At 38.9% G+C, this 13,839-nt stretch overlaps 1 protein-coding gene across 1 annotated transcript in view; it reads right to left on the minus strand.

The window, feature by feature from the left end:
* LOC107704844 (receptor-type tyrosine-protein phosphatase U) overlaps positions 1-13,839 on the minus strand; it is a 177,156-nt gene that overhangs the window by 74,990 nt on the left and 88,327 nt on the right. The window contains exons 7-9 of the mRNA XM_016507867.1: positions 11,378-11,552; positions 7,834-8,127; positions 1,991-2,308 (exon numbers count right to left, since the gene is read on the minus strand). Of these exons, the coding sequence (XP_016363353.1) occupies positions 1,991-2,308; positions 7,834-8,127; positions 11,378-11,552 (787 nt within the window). The remainder of the gene's footprint in view (positions 1-1,990; positions 2,309-7,833; positions 8,128-11,377; positions 11,553-13,839) is intronic.

Consider the following 13,839-nt stretch of genomic DNA (forward strand, 5'->3'; position numbering starts at 1 on the left):
GCAGGAAATACAAAGCCTGTGCGACAGAAAGAAAGGGCAACACTTGCAGCTGATGACACAGCTTTTTTTGGCTGATTAATATTAACACGAGTTCATTAACAGACATAAACGCTGGCAGAAAGAATGAGGAGGAAGTGGAAATGGTGCTAGAGAGACAGATGATGCTCTGAGCTCTCACACACTGCAGCGGTAACACATCAGCAGATGTTTTTACAGCCATTTGTGCTCTGTAACTGAGCCATCCTCGTTAGCCCTCGGGTATGTGCACAGCGTGTGTGCGCAGGGTGATAGTTGGTGAGGCAGAGATAGCCGGTGGTGAAAATAACACGCTCACTCAGATTGAGTCCAAATCGCTGACTCCATCACTTTTTCTTGTGACAGGCCATGAAAGAAAAGAACTGCTGATTGAAGCTTCAGAGGAGTGTTGATAATTGAGCACTCCCTTTCCTCCCTCTCTTTTTCTCTCTTATTTCATCATACTTCCTGTCTGGGTGAAACGCTAGTGTTTCAAATTTTTCCCAGAAAATTATTTTGTCGTTTAGCCAGAATTTTTACAGCCCAAGCCGGCTGGACAGAGCACAGAAACGGGCATAAAAATCTTCCCTGACCTCCTCATGCTCAGCTCCCTGGAGAGAATAATTAAAAATTAATTTCAAATCCATTTGGGAACGTCTGTGTCTTTATGATTGTGATGTTGAACAGATCTAAGAGAAACATTTTTATTCAGAAGACTCCAGAAGTAAATACTTCAACCCTATAGGAACAACTTAACTTTGTCAACTCTTTCTTTATGTGTTAATACCTCTTTCCCTTTCTTTCTTTTTTCATTCAATAATCCATTCGTCTTTTATCATCCATCATCCATCCACCAATCTATCCATTCTTTCTTTCTGGTAAATGTTTGATTATTTACTGGAAAATAGGCTTTCAATCACTATCTTTTGAATCACTTACTCGTTTTGAAGCCTGATTTCTCTAAATGATGAATAAGTGAGCTCTTAAATGGACAGGACTTGGGAAAGTTGGCCTATTTCCATTTGAACTAGGGCTGCACGATAAATCGCATGCGATATTTAACGCGCATCTTGTCAGTAAAGCCCGTTCTGAACAATGGCTCTGTGTAGTTAATGCTGCTCAATGTGAAAGCACGCAGGTGATGGAGATTTACCGCTGATTACAGAACCGGCTTTCTGACAAGATGCGCATTAAATATCGCATGCGATTTATCGTGCAGCCCTAATTTGAACCTTGTCAATCATGGACTTTTTTCACAAGACTGTGATAACGCATTTCAACGGTCATCAGCATCATAAATCCTTGAAAGTTTTTTATATTTAGATTTTTTTTTAAATGTATGTACATTTATAACACTATACTTTGTATTATATCACCTTTGCATCAAATTACAAAAAAACTAGTTGACACTAATGCAAGGGTGTTTCTAATGCAGCGTCTATGTGAGGGACGGTAAATTTGACATCATTTTCTCTTCTGACTGCCGGTCGCCATGATTTTGCCAAGTAAGACATGTTCCTGAATCAACATCTTTTGTTAATCCTGGATCAACTTTACTATCCAAAAATATAGACTTAACCCAGTCCCTTCCCTGCCCATAATTTATTCCTAAAATCAGTGGGAAATGATAGCTGATTAGTACTTGGTGAAATCACGTTCACCTCTGACTGCCGTTGTCAGTCTCTCTCAATTTTTTTCCTTTTTCTGAAAGTCGTGAAAACATATCGTGGAGTTTTTCTTTTACTATTTGAGCAAATGGGAATGCAAAAACATATATTTGTGGTACTCTCCCATTCCCTGCTCTCTAAGTTAACCCAACTATAACGACTTCCCACATTTTGTGACACGTTACACAATTTGTCCTTCATGATGAGACATCTGCGCTTCCCCACTCTTGAAACCCAGGCACCACAGCAATAGAAATACAACAAATGACATATACAGATTAATATTCATTGAAAGCTCTGCTACTCACTGTCCTCCTCAGTTTGAAACATGACCTCCTTCCCTTCCTTCTTGCCCTCGGTGTTGGCGAGTGCCAGGCGTATTTGGATGGTGTGAAAAGGAGGCAGATCTCTGAGGGTGAAGCGTGAAGTGTTGTGCTCCACAGCCAGGCATTCTCTCACCGTGGTGTTGTGCCCACCGCCACCCCCTGCGGTCGTGTAGCGGTAACACAAGGAGACCGAGTACGTGTGGCAGCGGGTCAGGTTGAAGGCTGGCGTCTCCCACTGCAAGGTCAGCTGCCGGGACTGGATCTCCGAGGCTCGAAGACCACGCAGCGCCCGCATGGGTTCTATTGGAATAAAAAACGGTGAAACATTTTGTTAACATAAGCCAAAAATGCAGGGAATCTGCACGGGGACATCACCAGGTCACAAGACTTCTCGCCTACCCCACCCACCACAGGCAGGAGGCGCCACCACGGTCAAAAAGGTTGACGTACCACCTGCTAATGAGGACACAACTCATGCCAAATTATGTTAATTAATTCCACAGGCTGTAGGTTGTACTCTCTCTCCCGCCATTTGCCACCTCTGTGTCGCTAAGCAAATCGAGTATCTGCCTGCACCTCATCCAGGGGCCACGAGCCCCGTTCAAGGACACTCAGCTCTGCCAGTTACCGTTAGTGCAAGGTCGTTGCATTAGGCCAACTATTTTTGGCATAACTCACATCTGTGTTCGTACTTTCTTATTTACCGGGGGCAGAAAGATCAGCGACCACCTTTGGCGTATGTGATATAAAGAGACAGAGGAAGCTACTGTCTGTAGGGTACACAGCAACCTTAGTGTTTCTCACAGCGAGTGAGGGTGAACCAAGGACATCCAGCCTCACTATCAATGAGCGCATTTGTCACGGTCCATTATTAAGACAATCAATGCATTTTGGTCAAATATATCTCCACATAATGTATTGTATTTCTTTGTTCTTTTAATGGGACCTGATGACTAATGGACCCAAGTGGGAAGGTACAACAAAGGGGATGTGAAGTGTGCACTTCCTGTGAAAAGTATGAGGTCACGGCTCAAGGTCTTTATTGTTCCTCTCTAACCGATTCTCAGAAGACATGCTCTTAAGAATTAGGATTACTACTTAAGGTAAGGTGAGGTAGCTAATGCACCAAGACCGTAAGGACAGTGAATTAGAGGAAAAGCATTTAGTCTTGAAGTCCTCAGAGGAGAACGTGTATGGATCGCAGAATACTAATTCAGCACTTCTCCTGCAGAAACGCACTCGTAACATTAAGCTCCGTTAATCCTGAAATATCTCACACATCAGAGAGCTTTCGCCACATCTCTCTACACATTTCCTTAAGGTTTATATTTAGATTTACATTTTGTTTCATTTGTAGATTTACATTTAGATTAACTTCCAGCGTGATTGGATTTCTTATCAACAGAAGCACTTAGTGGACCTGAAAATGACACGAATGAGCGATGTTCGTTTCCTAAAATACACATTGAATGTCAAAAGGTCCCATTTGCCTCCACAGGAAATGTGACCAAAATAGAGTGATGATCGTCTTAATGGAACTATTGATTGTTAGTTAAAAGCAAACTAATGGGATGCTGTTGGCTTGTGTCGTCTTTAAAACAATCCAAGAGTCTACACTGTGCTCTTTGAGGAGCTCAAAACGGCCTTTTGTGTCACCCTACTTCCCTTAACCTACTTCGAAGGCTTTGTCTGGATGCCAAGAGCAGCGCTTCGAGCGCCCACTCCTTGGCTCCCGTCTGAGATGGGACCGAACCCAGAGAGAGCAGCCAGGGGCCTGGGGCAGCATGTCAATTCCTCACGGGCAGCTGGAAGTCCAAACAAGACCAGTTTCTGTCCCATTACTCTAGATAATGTTGATACATGAGGTAGTCCTGAGAGAACTAAGGTTATACCGTGAACTAATGGGCGTGAAGTTCTGGTCGTTGGCTTGTAAAAGGAAAAAGAATGGGAAACATGATTCTGTGATATTTGGGGTAAAATCGTTTATATTGAGATGGATGGGAGTGGGTTTAATCAAATGTACATAAGAGCATTCGTATTTGACGTTAAATTATGGGAATAAAAATCGTGAATGAATAAGCTGCTATATGTTATTCTCATTAAAGACATTTATTAAAGGGATAGTTCACCCAGAAATGATTTGCATCACTTGCGCAGTCGTACAATATTGTGAAATATTATAATAATTTAAAGTAACTGTTCTATTTTAATATGTTTTGGAGTGTAATTTATTCCTGTAATGGCAAGCTGGCTACAGCCACCATTCTTTCAGTCTTCAGGGTCACATGATCCTTCAGAAATAATTTTAATATGTTGATTTGGTGCTCAAGAAACAATTCTAATTACTATCAATGTTGAAAATAATTGAGCAACACATTTTTGATGAAACCATGACACTTTTTTTCAGGATTCTCTGATGTATAGAAAGTTAAAAAGAACAGCATTTATTTGAAATAATCATTTGTAACATTATAAATGTCTTTACTGTCCTTTTTGATCAATTTAAAAGTTTCCCCAAACTTTTGAAATATACTGTATATAGTGAGCAATGGTTGTCAAGCTCCAGAATGAACTATAAAGCACCATAAAACTGTCATAAAAGGATTCCTGACTCGTGCAGGATATTCAAGGTTTTCTGAAGTCATACAATAGTTTTGTGTGAGGAACAGACTGAAATTTAAATAATTATTTACTGAAATTTTTACCCTACTCAATCGTCACAGATTTCAAACTTGGTGCTCTGTCTTTTGGTCTATTCCTCACACAAAGCTCCATTCAGAAAACGTATACAGCATAAAATTATTTTATTGTGCTTTTGTCCCTTTTGGAGATTTTGCAGCACTCATCACTATCAGCTTTCATTGCATGGGGAAAACAACAGTACGCTGTTGAAAACATCACCTTATTTTATGCAAGAAAGAAAGTCAAACATGTTTGGAATCTCACAAGGACGAGTAAATTATGAGAAAATATGCATTTTTGGCTTTCTTCTGCAGAACACAAAAGATGATGTTTTGAAAAATATATTAACTCTTTTTGGCCATACACTCTAAGAAATGCTGGGTTGTTTCAACCCAACTTTGGGTCAAATATGAGACTCATTGACTTTCAATCAATCAATCAATCAATCAAATAAAATTGTCTTTTGTGTTTGGCAGAAGAAAAAGTCAGAAAAGTTTGGAATGTCACAAGGGTGAGTAAAATATTTTTTTGCATTTTTTGGGTGCACTGTACCTTTAAGTGATTACAATCCAGAGTGTAACTCACTCCAATGAACACCTAAAGAGACCTAGCAGCAGGTGGAGGTCCATCTGTGAACCAGTCTGCGGCAGAAGTACAATGTTTGTCCCATTCTTCCATCTTTTTCCCTTTTCTAATCTCCCTCTCCTCTGAGGAATATTCCTTCACATCACATCCTGCTCCTAATCACAACAACGCCTCATCAAGCACACCTGGCGAAATGTCCACCAGTTTCCTGGCTGTGCCCACAGGACTGTGCCTGCTTTCATCATTTTTATGTAGGTCACTACCTAGAGCCGCGCACCAGGATGCAATCTTCAGCTGCAGCCAGAAACAACCTAGTCATCTCATCATTCATTTCACTTTCTTCCAGTTTTTTGGCGGAGAAGTCACCCAAGGTCCTGGAAGTATCTAACGTTCTTGCAGTGAAACCCAAAATAAAAATAAGCTGCTAGGAGAGAGAAACCATATAAGGTGAGCCTAACTACACAAACAAATAAACTAACAAGATCTTGCTGGATGCCAGAAAGGGATATATCAACAGGGAAGATTTTCAGCATCAGGTCTGTGTACAGGAGGTAATGGCATCCCCGGATGGAGGCCAATATGTGTGGCTCATATGGAGCCAGAGAAGATGATTACAGTCACCTTTGTAATGGAGGAGGTGGATTCACCTGCTGGATGAAGACAGATGAGCGGACACTTCTCTCTATCCAAAAAGTGAACAAAAGAATCAGGGAGAAAATGTAATAAAATAAATATCTTCTTTTCTGTTCCACAGAAGAAAAACAAGTAATTCAGGTATGGAACGACATGAGGGTGAGTAAATGATGACAGAATGCCCATTTATGGATGAACTATCCCTTTAAGTGAAGCATACTTGAAAGCTCCATGACCAGACCTCTGAAGAATAAAATGTCCCTCCCTTGATAGCTGAAGCTAATGCATTTAGTAAAGAACCATAAATCCATCAAATTCAGTAAAAGATTAAATTTAGAATAAAAACGATTGAAGACGATGTTACAAAACAAACATCTTGTCCTGCAGCAGTGGCTAAGCCTAATATTTTTTGCAACAGAGCTCTCTGGAGGCTAATCTGAATATCGAGTCACATGACTGTAAACGCTAACCCCCTTTCAACCGCGATTAATAAGTCATCACAGCGAACGTACCAGCGTATGCGTGTGTGTGAGCAAGCGCTGTCAAACAAATCAAAACTTCATAGCCTGATACAACATGGCGTTCCCACTAGCACACTTCTCCAAGCACTCAATTATATCTTCGACTTCTATCGAGTTGACGGCAGAATACACAGGAGATTTGAGCACGAGCGGAGTATGGAAAACCTCATTTTACTTCCAATCCCACTGATGTGCGTCTATTGAGTCAAAATTACATCTTCAACAGTTCAGCAAATATGACAGCAGCTTAAACAGCCCCAATATTCATGTGCAGCGAGGCACCACTGGGAATATGATGCAAATACTCCATTTAAAGAAGAATTTCAATCTAGACTTAATGTGGAAGTGGAAATGGAAACAGTAGGAAATATTCTAGGAACGTCTGCTCCTCATTTTCTCTGCCTTTCTTTTAGAGACAAAAGCTGTTTAAGACAAAAACTCACAGACGAATCTTTCTCACTCTGACTCTCTCGTCTTATCTGCTGATGTCTTTTTCTCCCTGCTATGTCATTCTAAAGCCTCCTGTGTTGTCATGCTTTTCCGCACTCCTTTTCACCTGGCTGCCTCTTTTCATCTTGCTTGCTGATGAATGGTAGGTGTCTGGTCTCAGGAACAAGCTGGGAATGATTGTGGTGTGTCATTTAAAAAGGCAGGCAGTGATTTGTGTGATAGCATGTGTGTTTGGAAGCGGATGTGGTGACCATTACTATGTTGACCAGGTCTGGGTCCAATCCTCAACCTGCATTTTCACTCTTGTTTTCACTCAGATAAAAACAGGATCAATCTTCCTAATCACACCCTTTCCAGGACTGAAACAGCTGGATGTGGTGGAGACTCTCATTTGCAGGTAGAACCATGCATTACCGACCCCTCGCTGTTTGTTTTGACAGGCACAAGAAGGCGCCACAGGAGAGATGCCCGCAGTTTCGGTTCAGAAAATTGAAGTTCCAATTAATCATCCACTTTTTCAGAAATGGATATATTTTATGAACCAGCATTAAACACTTGACCAAATTCACATGCTGTTCAGCAATTGCTGATGTCACACATTTTTTGCAGTCTTGGTTTGTTTAATGTTTATGGTACAGGGTATGTATAGAGTTGTTCTGAATAAATACTGTGTAAAATATGTATTCATTTACATTCTAAAATCTATTTATATATACTGTATACAGTATGTGTGTGTGTGTGTGTGTGTGTGTATATATATATATATATATATATTTATTTTACATAATCTTAAAAAAAAATAATAATAAAAATAGTTTCTTGTTTTACAACAAGATCAAATAGAGCAACTGCAGACTTTTCAATAGAAACTCAAAATATTCTCATCCAACATCAAAATGTGACAGGAATTTTCAATGGACTTCGTAATGCATGTGACATTCTCTGGTCACTCACCGGCACATTTGGTTCTGCTGATGAGGGGTGGTCCTGGTGGTCCCGTCCCACCCTCGCCCGGCCGGGTGAGCAGCACACTGATATGGTACTCTGTATCTGGATCCAGGTGCCAGAGCTTATAGGTAACCATGTTAACTCCAAGGATCTCCGACCAAGGTGCCTGGCTGGCCCGATATTCGATTTCCCGACGGATGATGGGGCCATCGCCCAGAATGGAGTTTGTGTTTAGTTGAATGATCAAATACGTGGAGCCCGCTCTCAACAGCTGGGGTGGAGCAATGGGAGATGGAGGAACTGTGACGGAGACAGAAATGAGATGATGGTAAAAATCTATTCGAAAACATGTTAATATTTAGCCCTTTTCAAGCAGCCCCCAGGAGAAATATATGAAAACCTTTAATGTACTCTAACCTGAATCTGTCCGATCTCTTTTACGCAGTTTTTTAAGCTTATCTTGAACAGACACTACTGACACGAGGTGAAAGAACATTTGCAGTTCAAACTGTACAACTTAAAAACACAAGTTCCAAGGGTTAAAATACCAATCTGTCCATGCACATTAAATCTCCAATAGCTGGTTCTTTCAAGTCCTCGAGGGAGAGCTTTAAGTAAACCAACAGATGTGCAAGCCTGTAGACTGTGGAAGAACCTCAGATACAAGGTCATGCTATTTAGCATGAGCTTTTCATATCTGGCACCCTGAGGTACTCGGCGGGCAGCTACACAGTAGCCACAATCTCACATTTGATTTGCAAGGTATAAAGTTTTTTAGATATATATTTAAACCCTGACTAATGACTAGAACTTCAAAGGGTCTTGAGTTATCAAACAATTAGTGAAAGAAATCGATTTGGAAGGATGGAAGCGAGGGTCCAACGAATGAAAAGATATCAGCGCTGACTTTTCCCATGACTAATCTTCAGGTCTGCTGTGTCTGCAAGCTTTCTCTCTCAGGGCCAGCTGCAGATGGCAAATATCCAGCTAGGGACAGAGAAAGCCTCTCCTGGGAGTGATATGAGATGGCAGGAAATAATAAAGCTCATCTTGTCTGTCAGAGAAAGGCTCAGAGAATAATATAAAGTCAACTTAGACTCCGCTTTCATATGCGAAGAGACATAAAAGCGGGCCGTCTCTGCGATTCTCCCTCTATCCAGCGTTGGTTAGGGCAGATGATTAATTTCACCCTGAGGAAGCTTCTTTCGCCAGAGTAGAGTTCAGTGTTACTGTGAAAAACAGATCTGAACCTTACTGACTGACAGAACAATTCTCATTAGTCCTCTGGCTCCTCTGCATTAGCCCTGTTGCTGTGTAATCTATGGGCCCATTGAGGAACAGTGAGTTGTGAAATGAGTTGATCAAGCTAATTAAAGGACTGATTAGCCTCTCGTTAGTGGGGGCAAGCGTGGGAGGGCAGTTTGGAAAAGAAAAGGAGAAGATCAGAGCGAAGGGAAGGGAAAACTAAGATGAACGTAATGAGATTGCGTCAATGCTGCCGTGCTTGCATGTGGGCCTATAGCTTTATGGACTCGTCTGGTGGGGCCAATCTGCCGTGCTTAACTGAGGTGCAGTAATGCATTTTAAATAGGACCTCCTGTCGAAGTAAAAGCCATCAGGAAGCAATGCCAATAACATGCTGCAGAGGGAATGCAGCTATAGTCTGAAATGGCTTTAAAGCTCTCTAACATAGAGACACAGATGCAAGCGGGTCTCATTATAAGTTGTGCTTCATATTGCAATGTTCCCACGTGGATTATGCCTACGGCTTTGGTAAAAATATAATGATGAAGTTGTAATGAGTCATTTTGACAAGTGCTACAAGAGCAAGTGCTTTGTATCGAGCACTTTCCGGAACATTTGATTCATCAGTCCCCTAGAAACACTGCATGTCAAATGAGTTTTGAATTTGATGACAAGATCTAGAGAACATTAGCAATTTTACCCCAGAATATAGTTACATTTAAGGCATATAGCAGGCACTCTTATCCAATCACTTCAGCAAGAAAACCATGCAAATTAGGAGGTTATCTGCCGGGAAAAGAAGTGCTACCTATACAACAAGGACGTTTTCTCTAAGCAGAGAAACAAAACAAAACTAAACTAAACTAAAAACTAAACTAAACTAAACTAAACTAAACTAAAATCAAAACAAAAAACACAAAACATGAAAAAACAAAAAACCGAACAAAACTAAACTAAAAACTAAACTACAAACTAAAAACTAAACTAAACTGAACTAAACTAAAAACTAAACTAAACTAAACTAAAATCAAAACAAAAAACACAAAACATGAAAAAACAAAAAACCGAACAAAACTAAACTAAAAACTAAACTACAAACTAAAAACTAAACTAAACTGAACTAAACTAAAAACTAAACTAAACTAAACTAAAATCAAAACAAAAAACACAAAACATGAAAAAACAAAAAACAGAACAAAAAAAAACTATTTAAAGAAAACTAATAGAATAAAATTTAAAACAACAAACAAACAAATGAAACTAAACAATTTAAAGAAAACAATTCAAAAGGGATAACGCCCATCTTCCATGTTCGCAGCTGGTTCAAAAAACTACTATTGTATTCTGTGATTTAGGTGTGAAGAAAGCAAAGTGCTTAGTTTTGCTGTAGGGGCTTTAGGGTTAAATAATAAACAGTGTGAGGGAGTACAAATCATTGAATAGCTAGAAGTTTCTCTTTTAGGTTCTCTGAGGGTATTACCTGTGATTTTTCATTTCTGGTTTGTTATGACTGCATTTAAAGAAAACAGCCTGAAGGTTTATAATGCTGTGCTTCTGGGTCACATTGTGGAATACAGTAAAGCCGTATTCTAAACTCTCCGTAATCCGTGCTGCTACATCTATCAATAGGATTAGCATGATGCTGTCTCATAACCTCTCTCAGTATGCCTTGAGGACGGATGTTGAATAACCCACGTGGCTCCATCCATCCCTATCCTTATTCCACCCCTGACTTCTCCGTTTGCTTAGGGGATATCAATCTGACCCGGGTTTACAGGTGGACACAGAAAGCTGCCACTCCAGGCTGATGGGCAGGTGTCAAGTTTTATGGTTGATTCAGAATTTAAAGGGAAAGCTGAAATGAAGATTTTGTCATTATTTAATCATCATGTTGTTCCAAGCCTGTATGCTGTTTTGTTTTGTTTTTTCTTTCATGAAACACAAAACAATACATTTTTAAAGAATCTTTATACTGGACTTTTTTAGACAGACTGTCAAGCTCAAAAAAAGGACAAAAAAAAATCATATTTTTTGTACTGAACAACTTAATTAGGGGGAAGTGAATAAAGTCAGAATTATCATTTTTGGGTGTACTACCCCTTTAAACTGCCCAAAAAAAAGTCTGCTTCAACATTCCACACATACTTTACATCCTTCTTACTAAACTGGCAATTTCAGGACAAAAGAGCATAAGATGTGAGAATGCAAGGCTATAATGAAAAAAGGATGCAATCTGATGTGCACATTATGGGTAGTAAAACGAAGACTGAAAGGACAAAAGAAGGAAAGAAAACAAGCTCTTCACCTTTGACAATGAGTTCCGCAAAGTTGGAGACGCCGGAGCCTCTGGAGGACTGCGTGACGCAGCGGTAGAGGTCCTGCTCTGGCTTCTGGACGTCCTCCAGTTGAAAGGACACTGAGAAGCGGTTGCGGCCCAAGTACTTGACAGAACCACCTGAAGACACTTCACCATTGTGCCGCTAGAAAAGAAGAAAAACAAGAAAATGCTACAGCCTAGTCACCAAGCACATGCTGCCAAGTACTTATATAAACACTGAATGAGCAATGCACTTTTCTGGATGCTGGTCGTAGCGACAACAGAACTTCTGGAGGGATAGAGCCATTTATCATTAAGCTCAGGACACAAATGCTCAGCCAAAACAACACTAAATTGCATTTGCCCAATTATATTACTTCTTGATGATGATGAAGTTATCAATTATGTGATTTATGTACACATATATATATCATAAGTGACAGGCTGTGAAACTGCAAAAAGCACAAACAAAGATATAAAACCAACATAAAAGTAGTTCATATGACTGGTTATTATAATAATATTAAGTTATGCAACCTAATGTCTTCTTATAGGTGCGTGTGAGAAACAGACCTATATTTAAGTAGTTGTTCTCTGACAATCAATAGTGAAAACGTCAAAAGTTTGTGTATGCCCCATAACTGATAACAATACGCAAAATATAAATAAGCATATATTTAAAATTGCATGAATGAGATATGAGAAGCAGCAAAGAAGATACATGATAGCACAGAACATTTTCAGGGAACATCTTTTTTTATAATAATTTTTGGAGCTTGACAGCAGTGTTGTTATTAAATTATTAAAAAAAAAAAAATTTGTTTACTAAACTAAACTAAACTAAAATAAGGTCGAATACCAGAATTACTAAAACTGAAATACAAATAAGTTAAAGCAGAAAACAGAAACAAAAACTGAATATATAATAAAAATAAAATGTAATTTAAAATAATTTAAAATATGAATAAATACTATAATTGTATATAAATAACACTAAAATAACTGTTCACTATTCACTTTCATTGTATGGAAAAGAGCAGCACAAACACCTCATGGGTTTGCTATAAATGATCGCAATATTTGCATTTAAAATCTGACTAAATAAACATTTAATTTACTACTGTAAGTGCAATGACGCAATTTCATTCAGATAAATGACAGTGAATAGCTTCAGTTTATTTTGAAAGATAAGCCATATATGTTGGACACCAAAGTATGATTCATCTGAATAAGGGCCAAAAATGAACAAGTCTTAAAAGTCTCGCTCGTCACATCAGGAATTGCTACGTGGAGCTTTGTGAGGTACCAGACACGTCTCTCACACAAAACCACACTTGATAACAGCAAGCTTTCACTGCGGCTCAGGTAATTTAAGCGAGACAGTGGTGTGAATAGCACCCATCCAAGATGTCAACGCATTCCCCTCTTTCCCCTCTCTGAATACCAAGGACACAAAATGAGCACCGAGAGTGCACTCATACTAACGGAAATCACTTCGAGAAGGAGGTCTGCGGCTGCTACGCAACTATGTGTGTTCGTTTATTATGGGGCTGCTTAAGTGTTTAGGCTTCCAATGTGGTTCAAGACCACACAAACCAGACCTGAATGCAGGGGTAAATGTGTGGGCAATGGTTGCAAATTTGAGGTTCGCATAAAACAAAGCCAAACGTACAATCATCTGGCTTTGAGAGCCGCTCGGTCTTTGTTCAACCTAGCAATCACATTCAGTGAACTGCCAGACAGGCAAACATGTAGGATAAACATAGGAGAGCTGTGGACAATCTGTTTTGGACTAAGCGTGCCATGCATTACTGATGCATTTGACCCATGCGTTTGTCTGGTATTAGCTGACACACTTGATAAAAAAAAATGACAATAATGTAATTAGGAAAAAAGTCAAATGCACTAAAATGTATTTAATCAAGTTACTGTAATATTGTTGTTGTTGTTTTTTTTATAATACACACGATTTTACTATTTATGCACTACCATTCAAAAGTTTGGGGTTGGTAAGATTTATAAGTTTGAATGTTTTTGAAAAACGTCTCTAATGCTCACCAAGACTGCATTTATTAAATCAAAAATACATTTAAAAATACAAAACTACATTACTACAATTTAACTATTCATTTTGAATATATTTTAAAATATAATTATGCTGATTTTGTGTTTAAGATATATTTCTTATAAATGTTGAAAACAGTTGTGCTGTTTGATATTATTGTGGAAACTTTCCCTTTTTTCGGTTTCTTTGATGAATATAAAATTAGAACAGCATATATTAGACAAAGATTGATCAATTTATCAATTTTTATCATTACTGAATAAAATGTAAAAATTTTTTATTTCTAAACAAAATCGTATTTACCTAAAACCTGTGAAAAGCAGTGTTTATATATATATATATATATATATATATATATGTATATGTATATGTATATATATATATA

The sequence above is a fragment of the Sinocyclocheilus anshuiensis genome, unplaced genomic scaffold, assembly GCF_001515605.1.
Source record: "Sinocyclocheilus anshuiensis isolate Anshui unplaced genomic scaffold, SAMN03320099.WGS_v1.1 scaffold702, whole genome shotgun sequence".
Classification (NCBI taxonomy): Eukaryota; Metazoa; Chordata; class Actinopteri; order Cypriniformes; family Cyprinidae; genus Sinocyclocheilus; species Sinocyclocheilus anshuiensis.